Source organism: Gopherus evgoodei, chromosome 24 (genome assembly GCF_007399415.2).
Source record: "Gopherus evgoodei ecotype Sinaloan lineage chromosome 24, rGopEvg1_v1.p, whole genome shotgun sequence".
NCBI classification, from domain to species: Eukaryota; Metazoa; Chordata; order Testudines; family Testudinidae; genus Gopherus; species Gopherus evgoodei.
The window spans coordinates 3,408,860-3,427,172 of NC_044345.1; the positions used below are offsets into that span (position 1 = coordinate 3,408,860).

General features: G+C 49.9%; 1 protein-coding gene across 1 annotated transcript; it reads left to right on the forward strand.

Moving 5' to 3' along the window:
• Positions 1-1,381: 1,381 nt before the first annotated feature.
• On the forward strand, positions 1,382-17,887 carry LOC115639292 (signaling lymphocytic activation molecule-like). The gene is made up of 7 exons (XM_030541829.1): positions 1,382-1,494; positions 8,159-8,500; positions 11,311-11,607; positions 12,493-12,597; positions 14,030-14,121; positions 15,290-15,387; positions 17,294-17,887. Exons 1-6 carry the CDS (start codon positions 1,434-1,436, stop codon positions 15,380-15,382), a joined length of 990 nt encoding a protein of 329 aa, XP_030397689.1. The 5' UTR covers positions 1,382-1,433; the 3' UTR covers positions 15,383-15,387; positions 17,294-17,887.
• Positions 17,888-18,313: the final 426 nt, after the last annotated feature.

Sequence of the window (18,313 nt, forward strand, 5' to 3'; positions counted from 1 at the left end):
ATGCTGTTGCCTGTGTCCTGTGTGCATTTAACCAGTTATTATTGTGTGTTTGTGTTTGCATGAGACCTGCAAATTCACTGCAGCCTTCCTCAAACCCCTTGGTTTCCCCCCCTTCTAGATTTTTCACTTTGTCAACTATAGCTGATGAGAAAGCTGCTTTGGAAACACTAGGGGGCGCTTTCCCCATTTCAGTCCCTTCTAGACGCAAGAGGCTGGTCCTGTGGCCAAGTCATTGGCCCAGAACGTGGGAGAAATGAGTTTTGTCACCTTGGGCAGGTGATTTCCTCTCAACTCCCACCTGAGCTAGGTGGGTGGTAGGTGAGACACTGGCAAAATATGTCCTATTTCCCCCAGCTATGGGTGGCCCATGGAGCACAGCTTCCGGCTTACAGACTTAGACCATGTCTTCACTGCCCAAAAAAGGTGTGATTTGTCGTTTCCCCGCACACGCACACACCATGGATTTAGCTACTGTGCTGTAAAACGCTAATGGAGACAACGCTTCGGAGTGAAGTGAGATCACACGTGGGCAGCAGTGTTGATCTCACCTAGCTACAGTGCGGTAAAGGCGACAGAAACTGGTCTCCACTCGAATTTTACTGTGAATTAGCTAACCCATGTCAGGAGGTGTGTGTGTGTGAGATGACCTATTAATACATAGCTCTTATCTAGCACCTCTCATCAGTAGATCTCAAAGCACCTTCCCAAGGTCAGTATCAGTATCCCCAGGCCTTTAGCTCAAGAAATAGAGGTCTGCCCTTGAAGATCTCAAGTTCAAACCTCACCAGCGCCAGTGGAGTTGCATGTAGAAAGGAGACAACGGGCTCCCTGTCTGATGGGGATAATTAATCTCCGTGTGGGAGGCTCTTTAACGCTGGGCTGATAGAAGCCGGGGCTGTACAATATTTTTGGTAGCAGCCGAAATCTACTGCCAATCAATGGGGCTGCCAGCGTCTCTGTGGAAGGCAAAGGCAGACAAAGCTACCTAGCTTCAGGCCATTTTGTTTTACCAGAGTGAGGAGTCAGGCTGCCTCTTTGATTCACCTGGCTTGAGAGACGCGATGAAAATAGACTCAACTAAGGCGACGTTTGCATTGAGTGGAAATGTCCAGGTGTTGATGCTGAAATAACCCAGTGCTCATTTCTGTCACGTCTGCGTGAGACTGGTGATCACTTTACAAAGACAGGGTACAATAATGTGGCTCATTAGGGATGAGGTCCAGTTCTGAACTGCTTGGTGGCTGACAGTCTGAGCCGCACACTTGGTTAACTACTCACTAGCCATTTCATGTATTTATGCATATTCCCAGACCACCCCCAGTGTTTGTCTAATGGGTGAGAAGATGAATGGCGGGGTGTGTCCTATGTGCTTCACTTCCCCCTCTATTCGCAGCTCAGATTGCATAGTTTCAGCTACAGGCAAAGATGAAGACATGGAGGTGAGATACCCCTGTGTCCCCTTACTGCTCCCAACGCTGCTCAGTTTCTTGGCAGGTAAGTGACTAATCACTGGCTTAAAATCTACCAGCACAGGGGAAAGACCCCCACGTGGGCAGAGAAGCAGGAGTTTTTCTTCAGTGGTAAAGAACTGGAGATTCAAGGTGTCTCATTAACCATATGGTTCGTTGTAGGGAGTAACTAGATTCTTTAGCAAATTATCCTGTGTTCATGCACTCAGAGCAGCTACTGTCTATGTATGTGCAATAGTTTAGAATCAACAGGGGAACAGTGAATGGTCATTGGCTGCTCCTGAATATTATCAGAATAATTAGTTGATAAATAATATCTGGTGAGTCACTAAACCTGTTCAAAATGCTCAGTATTTGTAACTCTTTTATCCCCAAATGAATTTTAGTTCTAGGGATTTAGAAAACAGGCAGCGCTAGTGGCATGAAACATTGGAGAGGGAAGTTGGAATCTTATCAATCAAAAAATCTTCTGACAATTGTCAAACAAAAGTAACCAAAGACCTTGGAAAACCTTGATTTTTGTGCACTGTTCATGTTTTGACTATCTGCGAGGATGAATGAGGGTTGATCTGTGCTGCTTTTTATGCCTGTGACCCATTTGGATTTTCCTGTGGGTTTACTCAGTTCACTTATTTGTTTGCTCAAAAGCTCTGAGTACTTTATGGTTTGGATGCTGTTGTGTGTACAGTGAATCTAGAGAGAGTTACAATACAAGCTATAAAGACCCAAAAACAAGCCAGAGGTTTCATATCAGTGTTTTGTTTTATTCTTTATTCTGCTCCACTGCTGCCCTTTAAAAAAATTACCTTTCCGTAGAATGTCAGAAAATGGGGACATTTGGAAAGTGCTAGAGAAACAAAAAGTTTAATGGATTTGGGAGTTAGAAATCTATAGACTGCTAGAGAATGCCTGTCTGCCTCTGTCTAAGCACCTCTCATGCTATTCCTACATCTAGATTTCGATGTCTTTTGTCTTAAAACTGCTCCTAGGACAATTAAACCGAGCCCTAGGACATGCAGATGTGTGTGGAACCAATTGGAAGGGAAACCTAGAGAATAACTCATAAGGGCTTTAAAATGAGACTCTCACCTTTTCTGAATATATTTTTGGGTGAGTGTTACTTGCTGTTCTTGTAATTTGGTCATGGAAACGTTTGAGAAGGAAAGAAATTTTAACTGGTGTTTCCTTCATTTGATAGAAGATATTTTACCCCTGAGATTGGCAAATGTCGCAGGTTCTAAGCTTACAGGGTCTGGTCTTTCTGCCCTTGGCATGTCGCTAAATGGGATGGGGGTTCCTGCTACATGGGAAGAAGAGGCTAAAGATGGAAAAGTTTATCTGCTATGCCAGATTATGGAGTGATAGGACTCCGCAGTTAAGCTTACAACTGAGTTTCCATTATAGACTCTTTCTTTGTCTTTTCTATCTCTTCCATCCACCCAATTCCCGTGAGGAAATTATAGCAAGAATAAAAAATGGTCAAAAACTACATTCAGAAAACTGTGACCGTATCATTTCACACCCCCTGAAATGCAGAAAAAGTCTCTCGGTCTCACACCGGGTGAGTTAGCTCTAGGGTTAAGGTCAAATTTTTCTTCTACATTGGAAGCAAATTAGACAAGCGGATCTTAAATGAGGACACCCTAATAACAGAGCTGGGAGGTTTTTTTAAAACAAAACTGCTCACTGCACATATCTGGTGAAGTGGGTTTTAGCCCATGAAAACTTGTGCTCAAATAAATTTGTTAGTCTCTAAGGTGCCACAAGGACTCCTCGTTGTTTTTACTGATACAGCCTAACACAGCTACCCCTCTGAAACGTTCAGAGCGGTAGCCGTGTTAGTCTGTATCAGTAAAAAGCACAAGAGTACGTGTGGCACCTTAGAGACTAACAATTTTTTTTGGACATAAGCTTTCATGGGCTAAAACCCACTTCACCAGACGTGTGCAGTGGAAAATACAGGAGGAAGATACAGATATACACAGAGAACATGTATTTGACACTGTGTAGTGCGAAAGGAGAAAGACAGATATAGAACGTCATTTGCTGGACTCCCCTGGCTGAGATCTGGCGTCGGACACCCCGTCAGTCTAATTTACATAATTATTTCAATCGTTATGTTATCATATTGCTACTTGTGACCAGCACGAGTGAGCTTTGTCTAGCAGGTGACAGGACTGCTGGAGAACTGCCCTGTCATTAAAAGAAAGTAAATTTTGGTTCACACTGGGGGATTTGCACTGACTCCAGCCAGCTGACTGCCTGCCTGGATCACTAGGGTGACATCAAACGGGCAAACCCTGCCCATAGGCTGGGCAAACTGCTCTGTGCCATTTACATCAATGCCGTTTACCCCAGTTCCAAGCAGGGTTAAATGCTACCAATGCAAGTAGTGGCTTTGCCTGCCTATGCAGTGATGCATCTATGCCGGGGTGGGAGGAGGGTGATTCCCGAGCTACAAAAGCCGCTGGTGCAGACACAGTTTTACCAGCATAGCTAGTTTGGTTCAGGAATGGAAGAATAAGCGATACCGGGAGAAGCGCAGCTCTGCTGCTATCAGCCGTGTCCACACTAGGAGCACTTTGACAGTATTGTCCACCAACCAGTATCCCGTGTAGACGTGGCCTCCCTCTCTAGCCCTGTTTCTTGCAGACTCTAAAGTTCAGTGTGTCACCCGAGGGTGAGGGAGGCATGTCTATAGGAAAAGGATCATGCATCCAGCCAAAGGCTTGGCTGGCACGCACGCATCTTCCTCAGTAATATGCTGCCCATCACCACAGCCTCCAGCCAGGTTTTAGAGCTTCTGTAAGATCATTCGTTACCCCTGTTAGCAGTGTGCCGGGGCCTCTCATTTTGTATCGAGAGGGACCCAGTTAGACATAGTGGGACCTGAAATGTGAATGCTCCAAACTTCAGGATCCTTGGATCTGGGGTTCGGTTGGGCCTGTCTATAATTTTGGCTGCAAAAATACAGACTGATTGGTGGGCCCTTGAAATTCCATCCTGTCTTGCGGGATGGCAGCTGTCCAAATCTTTGGGTAACAGCAGCTGTTTGGGTCGGCGCTTGTGTTCTCTCCAGGGCCTGTTCATCAGCTGTAGAAATATTCTCGCTTAATGAACGTAATGACTCCCCGGAAACCCCCTACTAATTAACCATTAATTAATGACTTGTTAAGGATCAGAGCTACATCTGGCCCAAGCCAAGAGCTGAGTATTCACTTGCTCACAATGGGAAGAGGCTCTGGTCTGGTTCTGATCCAGTTTGTACTGAGGGAGGCCCCAGCTGTGAAATCTGGTGGTGGATCAGAACTTCTGAGAATTGGAGGGAGTTCGGGTCAATGGTTCTGGATTGGTCCCATTTCTAAATAAAAGGCAGATAGTAACGCGGCATAAGTGTAACGCAGCCATGCCCACGGTGTGGACGGGACTCTGCTCCTCATATCACCACTAACTCTTCAAACCCTTAAATCCAGGGCTCAATTTGTAATGGAAGGGGTGCGGCGGCTCAAGCAACTTTTGTACTTTCATAACTGATGCAGCAAGTGCAGCGGTGCCGGGGCACTGAACTGCCAGGCCCGAGAATGCCGGGGCTCTGAACTGCCAGGCCCAGTGGTGCCGGGGCTCTGAACTGCCAGACCCAGTGGTGCCAGGGCTCTGAACTGCCAGACCCAGCGGTGCCGGGTGTCAGCCTTGGCAAGCCCTGGCACAAATGAAGCCCTGCTTAAAACTCTAGAGCTTGATTCTCCTTTGCATTCCAGGTACGTCTACGCAGCAAAAAAGGACCTGTGGGACCGAGTCTCAGAGCCTGGGTCCGCTGACTCAGGCTCTTGGGCTAGAAAAGCAGCAGAGACATTTGGGATCAGGCTGCAGCCCACAAGGCAGGAGGGTCTCAGAGCCCTGGCTCCAGTCCGAGTGTTTACACAGCTCTGAGCCCAAGTCAGTTGTTCCAGGCTCTGAGCCTTGCTGCTGCCAGGTTTTGTAGCTGTGTAGACATGCTCTGCATTGGTGCTGGGGGCTCAGCTAGATGCATCTCCGCTAGCTGTGATCGAGCTGGTGTGCTGAAAACAGCCGGGAAGCCAGAGCTGCACGGGCGCAGCCCATGTGGGATCCCGTCTGAAACCCGAGCTACCAACCAGTGAGGTCACAGCCCCAGTACTAGTTTGATCTGAGCTCGCACATGTACTGGACACCTACAGCTTCAGTGTAGATGCACCCTAGGCCCATTACTCTGCTCCAGCAGCGTCAAGAGACATTCAAATTAGTGTCAGTTAGATTTGTGCCAATTTGAAGGCCCCTTTCCACATCTAGAGTAGGGTCAGCGTGTGTCTTCACTGCACAGGGCCGGCCCTAGACCGAACGGCGCCCCAGGCTAGGAGCGTCTTTGGCACCCCCCCTCCATGTGTTAAACTTTTGAATGCCTTGTTTGTCCGGCATTTGTAGCCCCTTCCATGACTTTCCATGATTTGCACACACGATTCATCCCTGTCGTATAGGGTGATAAATTTGCAAACTATATAAATCTACATTTATTCATGCAGTATATAAGCCAATAAAAAGAAATTCATTTCCTCTAAGCTTAGAGAAACTTCTTCATTTTAAGACTAACTGAAATGTCCAAACATGACAAATGAATCCACCTACAGAACACCCAGAACATTTTGCTTCAAACGTTCTATTTTCCCCTTTTGTCACTAACAACAAAAACAGCCCCCCAAGCCCAGCACTCTAGGGGGTCACTTGGGTCGTCTGCCCCTAAATCCAGCCCCGAAGGTGTGTAGTGAACTCAGCTGAGTGAGCGCCAGTTAAAATAGCAGTGAACACACACATGGCAACTCTGCTTTTATCTGAGATTAAAGCAGCAGGACAGCCTGAGGCTCAGCACGTGCTGCTAACTGGGGTGAAAGGCCAAGTGGCTCTGCCTGCGTGGCTATGGGAAGTAAGAACACATCCAGCTATCTAGAGCTATATCTGTACAGGTAGGTAGATATTCTGCAGTGAACGCCCTGCCCTCTGTGAGAATCACGCCCTGGCCCTTTTCCACACAGTCAAACAACTATTTCGGTCTCCCAAGCAGTAGATCTATGCATCTCACGTGAGGACATGCGTGTCGCATGTGCTTCTATTACATACTGTGCGGTTTGTTTGGTCGTGCATTTGGCTAGCCATTTCAGCTTGTGCTTTGCAAACCAAATCAGCCTCGGTAGTAGATCAGGATCAGTTTCTACGAGGGGAGGGAGATTCAAATAACTGAGCTGAGGCTGAGAAGAAATTACCAGTGGCCAGTAAGGGGGAGAAAAGCACAACCCAGCCCCCACAAACCCCCCGTCTCCTGACTCTGAGCGCGGAAATGTCTCTGCAATACAGGAAACAAGCAGCTTATAATTTTGGGCACTGGAAGAGTTAATGCAGAATAAACTCTGTGATGTGGTCACTTGATCTTCCTTTCAATATGCAATCGCATCTGTCGCTTCTCCCTCAAAGGGCCGCATGGCAGACAAAGAACGGGGCTCAGATGAGACTGAAGACCTGACTTTTCATGCGGCCGGTTTCATCTCAGTGCTCTTTATAAAATACAGGCCAAATCCTGCAGTTCTTACTCAGGCAAAAGTCCCCTTAAGAGTCAAGTTAATGGCAGCTTTGCCTGCGTAAGGATGAGGTGATTTGGGCCTATAGGTAGTAGTTGGTTCTTCCTGGGAGGAAGGAGAGACATGTGGGTAAGGCACTAGACTCAGGACATGCAGGACTGGATTTTTCACAAGAGCTCTGCTCCCAACATACAGAGCTCTTCTGAAAATCTGCCCCCTTACCACCTGCTCCCCAACCCCCCGTCTCCACATTCTTTGGGGCAGGGAATGTCTGTCACTACCTACAGGGCCTAGCACAATAGTGCTCTGATCTCAGCTGGGGCTGCTGGGTGCTGCTGAAATAGAAATAATAATAATGAACAACCCACTGCTGTAATGCGACTGCTTCTGAGGTGGAGCAGGGCAGCTGTTCAACAGCGCACAGCAACACAGCCCTAGTTTAGGGAAGGAAGTCAGCGAAGAAGGAGCCTCCTTCCCATTGGAATTGCCGTAGTTAATTAGGGAAACGATGGAAGGACAACACAAAGAACAATTGTGTGTAGCAAGATAATACGCCCCTGGCCTTTTACACTGAGGTGAGATGAGGTGTTTAACACCAGCAGAATTACCTTAGATATCAAATTATAAGAGAGACCAAAATGACACTACAGACTCGAAGTGACAAACGTGGATATTTTATTGGTTACCTACCGTTCATGGGTTGGCTGCAATAGATAAAACCTGTGTTGGCATATAAGAAATATAGGTTCTGTGCAGAGAACAAACTATTCCTGGTTCTCAAATACAATTTAAAAACCTGGGGAGGGCCTAAGTTATATATAAGGATGAATGTGAAATTATGTGAGTGGATGTGAATGAAATGTTCTACCACCCACAACCTGTCTGTGCCTTATCTGTAAGAACTACCTGGTGAAGGGATAGAATATCCTGTTAACTCCTTCGTTCTTGTCCTCCACGTGCCTGTCAGCCCTATGTTTTGTTCCAAAGCATTATAAAAGAAAGTGACAGCTTGAGCTGTTCATATTCAGCATCATTCTGATAAAATATCACAGTCTTTTTTTGGGGAGGACTGGTTGTTTCTGGTTGTTTTTGCATTTTTTTTAGGCATCATAATTAGCCAAGCACTGACTCCCCACCGCCAGGTGAATGGGATTCTGGGAGGATCGAGCTTGCTGGCTGTGGATCTATTGCCCGGGAAAAATGTGAACAAAATTGAATGGAGCTTTCGTGCTGGGTCGGGTGTGAAGATTCAGGTGGCTGAGTTCAATGGGGGGAAGTTTGAACGATCCGATCCCAGCGACAGATTCAAGCAGAGGCTAGAAAAGTACAACGAGACCTCGCTGAGGATCAAGGTTCTGGAGCTGGGCGATCGCGGAGTTTATGAGGCCCGGATTAAGATAGTACCAGCAACTGTGGAGGAACAGGCCTTTCTCCTCGCAGTCTATGGTAAGTGATGACAAATCAATTTCTTATCTGTAATCCAGTTTCCAGAAATACAGCTGATGCTCTGACTTTGGCAGGGACGGCTCTAGGCATTTTGCAGCCCCCAGCATGACAGGCAGGCTGCCTTCGGCGGCTTGCCTGCAGAGGGTCCGCTGGTCCCGCGGCTTCGGCAGACCTCCTCACAGGCGACCGGCAGAGCGCCCCCCGTGGCTTGCCCCCCCTGGCACGCGCTTGGCGTGCTGGGTCCTGGAGCCGCCCCTGGACTTTGGGCACGTAGGTGAAATTCACCCCAAGCAGAGGGACCAGTGCAAGGTCTCTGCACCACTTATGTCTTCAAACTAGGGTCTAAGGCAGGGCTGCCCAGAGAGGGGGGGCAAGTGGGGCAATTTGCCCCAGGCCCCAGGACCTGCAGAGGCCCCCACGAGAATATAGTATTCTATAGTATTACAACTTTTTTTATAGAGGGGACCCCCAAAATTGCTTTGCTCCAGACCCCCTGAATCCTCTGGGCAGTCCTGGTCTAAGGAGAACCACAGGATCTGTCCATGTGCAGCAGCCTCACTAAAATATCCCCTTCATGCCCCTCACAACCCAGTCCTGTCTCCTCTGCACCACAAGAGGTGCCACAGATGCAAGGTCACATCAGGATGGGCCATTCAGCTGGGCCGTTCTCACATTTCAGTCCAGCATGGATGAATTCTAGTGAGACAAGACGTTCAGAGAGATTTCTGCCATCTTGGGCCACAATCTCACGGGACTGGCTGTTCCTGGTGGATTTTGATTGTGTCTGAATCAGCATTGGGAAATTGGCCCTTTTTCCTTATAGGGTCCAGCCTAGAAACAAAATGAGAGAGACGAGGATGAATCCGTGATTCACACCGAGTCTCCAAAACTCAAAGGGGTTCAGACTCCAGGATCAGGTTTCAGTCCATCTCTGTTAAACTTCTCCATAATCTTCCTGTGTGTTTCTAATGCAAATGATCTTATCAGGTTCCATAAAACCCACATTTAGAAAAACAGAACAACACCTGCCATCTGTGAAATGAGACAAATTGTGGATCTTGATGGGCAATAAAACCTTAGTGCAGTGAGGAAAAGGGGAAAAGAAACATCTGTTTACCTAGGGATCATCTGTCTATTTATCCATCATTAACTCAGCCAGAGGTGAGGGCTCTGTTGTGGGAGGTTCTGTGGCCTGTGATGGGCAGGAGGTTGCACTAGATGATCATGATAGACTCCAAGGTCAGAAGGGACCATGTGCAGGGGCTTGACTATCCATCGCTCTGTCTCTGTAGCTATCGTTACTCTTTGATCCTCCCTGTTCATCCACCCATCCTGAGCTTACGCCCCCAGGTCATCTGCCCTTGGTGCAAGGCAGTATTCTGTGAGCAGAGCCCTGCCTGGCCTTGGCAGCTGGGAGAGCGGCTGGGGGTAGATCTGGGTTATGAATCTGACCCCAATTGGCTGCGTTATCCGCAATCACCCTTCCCCTCTGTCCTGGCCAAACACCCAGCGCTCACGAGGCCCTGGGCTGGGCTGCCAACACCTCACAAGGACAATTAGGCCAGTTCCTTTGGGACGCACCCATGTGGCTTATGGGACGAGTCAGCTGCCCTCCCTTCTCCACTGACCCCTTGGCCAAGTGTTCCCCTGGGGACTCCATCGCTAAGGGGCTGGTCAGACTCTGCTTTCCCCAGGCCACTGGGAGCTCGCTGGGCGCCTGCCCATGGAGCAACGGGGAGCTAGCGCTGTTGTTGATTCCATTCCCCAGAGGAGGGTACGTTAACCAGGCTGGCACAGAGCGGGTGCCAGGGCCCCAGAGAGAGAAATTCTCCCGGGGGGAAGTTTGCAGCAATGGACGGTGCAGCAGGCTGTTACCCACTCCGGGGGGTGGGAGGGGGAGGCCAGTAGCATCAAGAACAGGGCAACATGCCAGAGAAAACCCTAGTCAGACTGGCAGAGGAAGCCTGGATGCAGCCTCTCATGGAGGGGTCTCAGTGGGGCTGCTGCCACTGGGGGGGAGTCCCTGGGGGCAGAGGATGATGGAAGCTCTGCCTGCCCCCCTGCTTGGGGAGTATCCAGCTCTGATAAGCACAGCTCTGCCCAGCTGGTGTGAATCGAGCCCTGCAAATTCATCCTGCTGTTGCTAGACACAGCGGGTGACTTGCCAGCTGGCACTCGGCCAGTCCTGTCACCGGCGGGGCCTGCCTTCACGTAGGCAGGAAAAGCAGCTGCAGAACGGGGACTGACTGCCCGGGCGGCAGAACTGCAGAGCTGGGGTTAGGGTGGATCACAAACTGAATATGGGTCAGCGGTGTGATGCAGTTGGGAAAAAGGCTGATATCCCTCGGGGTTGTAGGAACAGGAGCCTCGTAGGTCAGATCCGGGAGGTCACAGTCCCGCTCTGTCGAGCGCTGGTGAGGCCTCAGCTGGATCCCGTGTCCACATCTGGGCTTCGCGCTTTAGGAAAGACGAAGACCAATTGAGAGTTCAGAGGAGAGCAACAAAAATGACAAAAGGTTCAGGAAGCTGGACCTGTGAGGGACGGTTAAGAACACTGGGCATGTCTAGCCTTGGGAAAGGAAGATGAGGGTGTGGGGGAATCTGAAGGGCTGCGATAAAGAGGCCGGGATCTGTTGTTCTCCGTGTCCACTGGAGGTCGGAGACGAATAATGGGCTCAATCTGTCCTGGTCTAGGCTAACTTGGCCCTGCCTCAGCGCCGGGAGTGGGACTAGATGACTTCCCAAGGGCCCTTCCAGCCCAGCATTGCTGGGATTCTGGGATAAGAGTTTTCTTTGTGATTTAAACACAGAGCCAGCGCCAGCGCCAGAGATAAAGAGTCACTCGCTCTCCAGCACAGCAGCTGGGTGCAATGTCACTCTGCAGTGTGAGGTGTCTGTCAGGGAAAAGGTTAACGTCTCCTGGAGTAGAGGGAACCCACCTCGAGACCTGGGCAATTTGGAGCAGTACCAGCTCACTCCTGATGGCAGGACCCTTCACCTGTCTCTGCAGCCCAACCCCCCAGACTCGACCTTCACCTGCACGGCCAGCAACCCCGGGGACCAGAAGAGCATCTCACTTGACCTGCAGAGCATGTGCCAAAGCAGAGGTGAGGGATTTACAGCCTGTCCCAACGCCTTTTATTACTTACTATAGCGTTGCCCCTCTGCCGAGCCACAGCCGAATTCGGGGTCTGGCAGGACAGCTGAGCTTGGTGAGGAATCAATGAGGCAGAGCCTGGGTATTTTCCAGTGTCATTTCTTTGTTTAAAGACTGCACACGAACCCTGTTTCCTCCAGCAGAGGAGGTCACACAATGCACGCAGTCAATCCTCCTCTTGCAGAAACTTCCGCCAAGGCTCTTAGTGGGTGTCTACACTGCAGCTAGAAACCATAGCTGGCTCGGGCCAGCTGACTCGGACGCCCAGGGCTCGGGCTAGGGGGCTGTTTGATTGCCATGGAGACATTCTGTCTCAGGCTGTGGGACTCTCCCACGTCGCAGGGTCCAAGATCCCAAGCCTGGACATCTGTGCTGCAGTTAAACAGTCCCATGGCCCGAGCCCTGTGAGCTGAGTCAGCTGGCATGGGCCTGCCGCAGGTTTTGAATTGCGGTGTAGATGTAGGCTGAGAAGTCTGAGGTTTAGGTCACGGGCTGGGAAGTCAGCCTATATGATCCTATTGGTCCGTTTTGGCCTTAAAACGTACGACTCTAGAGTGTATTCAGATTTCCAGCACTTTAGGGCAAGGACCTTGGTGTCTTATTTACAAAGCACCTGGCCATATAGTCTGGAATCTGGATCCAAAGTCCACTGGAGCTAATAGAAAGGGTACCACAGGCATGGGATCAAGTGCTAGACAAAGAGCCATTGATCCTTCTTTCCACGCACAGCCAGCCCGGCTCCGGAGCCGTGTTCTGGAACACTGCCTTGTCCTGCATTTTCCTGGTCGGCGTCGAGCTGGGCAGGGCGTCATGTTTTTCTGATCTGTCAACACAGACACACCCATGTGGATGGGGCCTCTTTGCATTGGACTGATCGTCGTCACAGCAGCCTGTGTCGGGATGTGGTTATGGAAGACGAGGAAAAAGCCAGTCGGCCGAGGTAGGTAACGTCCTTCTTACAGAAACACTAATGGCCCCAGTCAGCTGATGGGTCACAAATAAATAATTATTGATTATTAACTAATTCATGAGTAATTCTGCCAGCTACTTTCCCCTCCCACACTTCCCTGTGTTTTATGGTTACACTGTTTGTTCTCTTCTCTTGAATGTTAAACAGCAAAGGTCCTGTCTGGCACATGGCACGTACATGTAAAGTGTGTGTTGCCTTCTTCTCTAATGAATGGTTGATAAAAACCTTCTACAATTACCAGCTACTGGAGTGACTCCTTTAGCTCAAGTGGGAGATGATTGTGTTTTGGAGGTGAAAGCCGTAGGTTCAAAACTGCTGGACAATCCATGATGGAGGGAGCGGGGACGAGGAGTCAACATACTGTCAGAGAAAAACAAATGCTTATTGCTCGGTGTAATGCTGCCTGGTGAAAGGAGTCGTACCATAGCCAATGGGGCTGCTAAAGGGTTACAGCTGGCAGTCACGGCTGGCATTGTGTTAACGTTTCCGTTCAAGATTTATTTAAACTAATAACACTTTGTATCATGCGTTCCACGGGACTGTTTTGCATGTGTAGCCCACAGCGGGGAGTGTGGGGCCGAGCCCTCTCTGTGCATCTACAGACTCTTGCTGCTCCTCCTGGAGAACTTTAGCTCAAGCTGATACCAGAAGCGGGGACTAGACAACGGGCTGGATCACTCAGCAGTTCTCCCGTTAGTGTATGGCACTGGCCACTGTCTGAGACAGGAGGCTGGGCTATCTGGGCCATTGGTCTGACCCAGTCTGGCCGCTCTGATGAACCTGTAGCCGCTCTGGCTTTTAGCTGTGGAGGTCCTGAGTTTGATCCCTGGTTCAGTCCCCAGCTGCCACACAACCTCTGTTGTATACATTGCTACAGCAGCCCCTGTGAGATGGGCCAGTACTGGTATCCTCATTGCACAGAGGGGAAAACGCTTCCCTGCAGCTGGCCTGGGTCTGGCACGCCCAAGACTGGGAAGGAGCTCGGGGGGAGGGGGACAGACACAAAGAAGCAAGCTCTGATCTCAGCTATGCTGGGGCAAATCTGCAGTAATTGCACTGATGGCCTTGAAAGGGTCAATTCATCAGAGTCACTGGACTGACTTCAGAGTCAGGCCAGGGTAAGTGAGAGCAGAATCTGGGAGGCTGCATGGCCTAGGGGATAGCGCACTGGACTGGGATTCAGGAGACCTGCAATTCTAGTCCCTGACCTGCTGGGTGACCTCATGCAAGTCACTGCCCTCCTCTGTGCCTCAGTTTCCCCATCTGTAAAAGAGGATAATTATTCTCTGGCCCTCAGTGGGGATTATTAGTGCTGGGACGTGGTCACCGCATCTCCAGACCCAGCAGGTCCCCCACAGCCTCTCAGGGTAGGATAATGATCTGTCCCACATTCTCCCCTAAGCTGCTGTCCCCACGGTCCCAGAGGAGGAATGTCCTTCAGAGCCCCACTATGCTGAGATCAAGAGGAGGAACCCTCCGGAGGGGAACGACCAGGTGAGTTCCCTTAGGGGGGAGTTATCCCTCAGCCTTCAGTTCTCCCTTGGGACCCAGCACCTCTACTGGAAGGTAAGTCCAGCCCTGGCTTTGATCAGCAAACAGCTTGTAGACTTGCATCACACTGGTCCCAGAGCACCCCGCAGCAGCACACGTTCTCCTGGTCTCGGGGACCCGGCCAGCCCACCTGGGCAATCGGCCGCACCTCTGACTCTGAGCACCTCCGCGCTGGCCTTCAGGCCTTTTTACTTCGCTTGCAATTTTTGTTTCAAATAAGCTGGAACCTTGGTAACTCCAGGAAATTGCACTGATGGGGCTGTGACCCTGCACGATATTAATCAGCCTTGTTTACTGGAGAGTGACTGGTCTGGAAGCAGTATCCTGAGCTGCTGCGAGATGATATCGAAGTTGCCAGCTGTTGTTTCCCTACAGAGATAGCAGCTTCTGATAAATGTGCTCCCGTGACGCACAGCAGGAAGGGTGTCAGTCTCACTCCTGTCTCCAGTCTGTTATTTATGTATCCTTGTGTTTGAGTAACTCCCTTCTGCCTCCCAAACTCTCCCTGATCTTTCAGAGATAGGGGTTTCTTCTTCACTTCCTGTCCTAAACTACTGAGCAGTTCTGCTGTGTGGTTGTTAAACAGCTGCCTCATCCCACCCCAGAGGTGGCTGCATTTCAGAGCTGAGCAAGCGATCCCTGTACTGTGTTGCTGTGTGATGCGAAACAGCTGCTACATCCCCACCCCAGAGGTGGCTGCATTTCAGCGGTGGGCAAAACTGGAATTTCTACATAACCTAGAATTTTTACGCAGGGAAAACTCCCACCGACGACAATAGGTGTTGCAGTGAGTGAGGACTGAGCAAACTCTGAGCAAAGATCTAGCCCAGTATGACTGTGAGGGTATTTCCTGTTGCCCACAATTCCCCTTAGACACAAGATCATTGTTCCTCGAAGACAAAAATGATCTAATTTATTGTGCGTCTGGCAAGGGGATAAATGACTGACTCATTGTGGAATTCCCTCTTCATTGATCTATGCAGCTAGTGATCTCAGGGACACACGCCCAGCTACTAAGGGTCTTCAGTGAATGAAGAGCCATTTCCAGTTCGGGCGAACTAACCAACAAAGACAGGACAATGAATTAGGGCTTTTTTTCTTGTTCTCTTAGGACCCTGGCTTCCCAAGCGAGAGACCACCGATCACCACCATCTATGATCAGATCCGAGTGGTCCCAGCTGGCCCCTCTGAGCAGGTTGCCTAGGCCAGGTGAGAGCTGTGGTTAGGGTGGATCTCAGGCTGTGTCTACACCACAGAAGTGAATCGTTCCTAATGGAACGAGTTGAGTGGACCTGGTTTCCGAGTGAAGAGCTCCAGAAATGTGTCTCTATCCCGCAGTGCATCCTGGGAGGCTAAAGGCATCTCTGTGCATTGTGGGACGGCGATAAGCTGAACCATTTCTGCTGTTAGCCCCAGCCTGGCTGGAAGGTGATGGGGTGATCTGGTACAGTCTCTAATGGTGCTTAGACCTGCGAGCAGCCAGGATAAATGAAAGGGGATTTGGCTTCTGTCTGGACCCTTGAGGGAGCTTTTGGGTGCAGGGGGAAGGTGTGCTACACATCGGGCTGGCTGAAAATTTTCCATACAACCTGCTTTTTGACATAAATGAATTTGGGGGAGGTTGAAAGTAGGTTTTCTGTGGAAATTTTCAACTTTTTGTCAAAAAAACAGAACACCCGAAAACAAAAATATGTCAGCCGCAAAACTGAAAAAAAGTTGATTGGGAAATGCTACCACGTTGCCTGATGGGGTTTATAGTTTGGCTGCCTCATGTCTCCATTCTGCTGTATGGGCTGGACTCCCCAGCCAGACTACAGAGTGCATTGTGGTAGATGTTGTCCAACCAGAGGGCTGATCCACACAGGAGAATGAGAGCACAAGGCCCCCACACTACAACTCCCATGAGGCACGGTGATGGCATTTCCAAATCAAAGTGCCCTGTAGGGAACATACAGTTCTCAGCATAGCGGATCTGTTTCTCATTGACACTAAGCCCCCTTTGCACCACCATGGGTGCATAAAGAGTCCTTAAAGTGGGCATAAATTCTAGTTAAACCCACTTTAAGACTCGGGAACATTGCCAGGGCCTTAGTATAGAAATTAGGACTTCTCCACATGGGGAACTTAACTGGAATAGCTACTGCACAATAGTTCCCCATGTGGACGTTCCAATTCCAGAGTAAGAGTTCTTCGGAAGTGGATTAAGCTCATTTGGGATAAGACTCTCTTGTTTCCATACAGGGAGATACATAGGAATAGCTATAGCGCTTCAAATTCACACCCCACCTTAATCTGAAATAACTTCCCCTTGTGTAGACAAACCCTTAGGTCATGTGGCAGGGACGCTCAGGAGAAACAGGGAAATAGCATCGCCAAAAATGCAGGTGCTTCCCTGAATGCTCTGGATCTTTTGCACTGGAAACACTGTGAGAACAGAGCGTGTTGTATCGCCCCAAACATCCCTTTATTACTTCCCTCTCCATAAATCACATGGAGTGCTAAATTCACCCAGCAGGCTAATGGCCTGGGAACAGCTCAGCAGTGTTTGCCTTGTGAGCGGGAGTGGAGCTTTTGGCCATGGTACCAGTCAGCAGAAGCAACTACTGATCTGGGGTCAAGTCCACCTGGTGGGGTGATGCCAAATGGATGAGACACACACGCTTTCAAAGAACCACAAATCTGCTCCTTGGCAGGAGGTGAGAGCTGGTGGGGTAGAGTTTTTTCTTGGAATTAGAGCAGGAGGCTGGGAATCAGGACTCCTGGGTTCTGTCCCCACCTCTGGGCAGGAATGTGGTCTGCTGGGAGGAGGACTAGGAGTCAGGGCTCCTGGGTTGTATGCCCAGTTAAGGGAGAGGAGTGTTATCTAATGGTTAGAGCAGGAGGAGCGTGGAAACCAGGACTCCCTATTCCCCCTGACTCACTCCTCAGCTGTGTTTCCTGTTAATGAGATTTCCCTGCCTCCAGGGGAGGGGTTTGTGTAAAACTCAGCTGAAGTGCTTTGAGATTCCCGAGCAAAAGACACACTCTCACACTCTCCCCCCTCACACACACTGCGTGCACACACAGAGCAACCTTGCAAAATACAATCATTTCTGTCTGCTTTGTTTCAAAATAGAAGCGCCAAAAAAAGTGTGTGGCAGAGACAACAAAGTCCTGCAGCATCCTTGGAGGATCTCCTGGTGGAAAGTGTGTGTGTTCTTGTGGGTCAGGATCATATGTCACCTCTCGAGGAGGTAGCTGTGGCAGATGTAAGACCTTGGAGTTTGCAAGACTCTGCTGAAAATGCCCCAGACACGCAGGGCCTTTTGGGACAAGAAGTGGGAAATGGATTTCCTGGGAGAATCCCAAGGGAAAGGTACATGCAAATTCCCCCATCTCTAGTTCTACAACCCCCCCGCCCTCCCAGCCTTTCGAAGCTATGCCCTGGGGAGGCCTCATTGTCTGCTGCAAACATGTGATGTGAGGCCATGAAAGAAAAAGCTGATCTGCCCAATCTCTGCTCTGGTTCCAGACCTAAGACAGACGAAGTTGTAACCATGGGAGAAAAACCCAGTTGTGGGTTTTCAAGGACTGAACCTACCAGAGCCCAAGGTTGGGGCTGGGGCTGAGCTCTGGGAAGCTTTTGAGCGTGTCTAGGTTATTCTGTCGTCTTCATCTGTTTGCTCTGTAATGCTTTTACCTTAAGAATAAAGGCATTAGCCCAGCAGGAGTGGGGTGGTGACCTGTATCTGCAGGTGACACACTGGTCATGGACCTTGGAGACCAAGCAGAGCGCGACTGTGATCCAGGGGGCTCTGTGGCCTTAAAACCCCTGGGGCAGGAGGGAGCAAGATGTGGGTCTCCGCCCAGGAGAGTAACAACTGGGAGTTGGAAACCTTGAAGTGGGGGCCCTCAAGGGAACACAGGTGCAGTTACCCGGAGATGGGAAACAGAGGGCTGGGGCTGGCTGTGCCTTGTTCCGCTGCAGTGATCTTGCAAGGGCTGGACAAAGGCAGGCTGCAGCAGCTGGCTGGAGTTTGCTCTGGGGTTGGCTTGGCCTTAGACTGATGGATGTTTATTTTTGTCCTTTTGTTCCTGTCACCCTAGGGGTACTGGGGAGGTGTTGGCTGCTGCTTTCATGCTGCTGCCTCGAAAA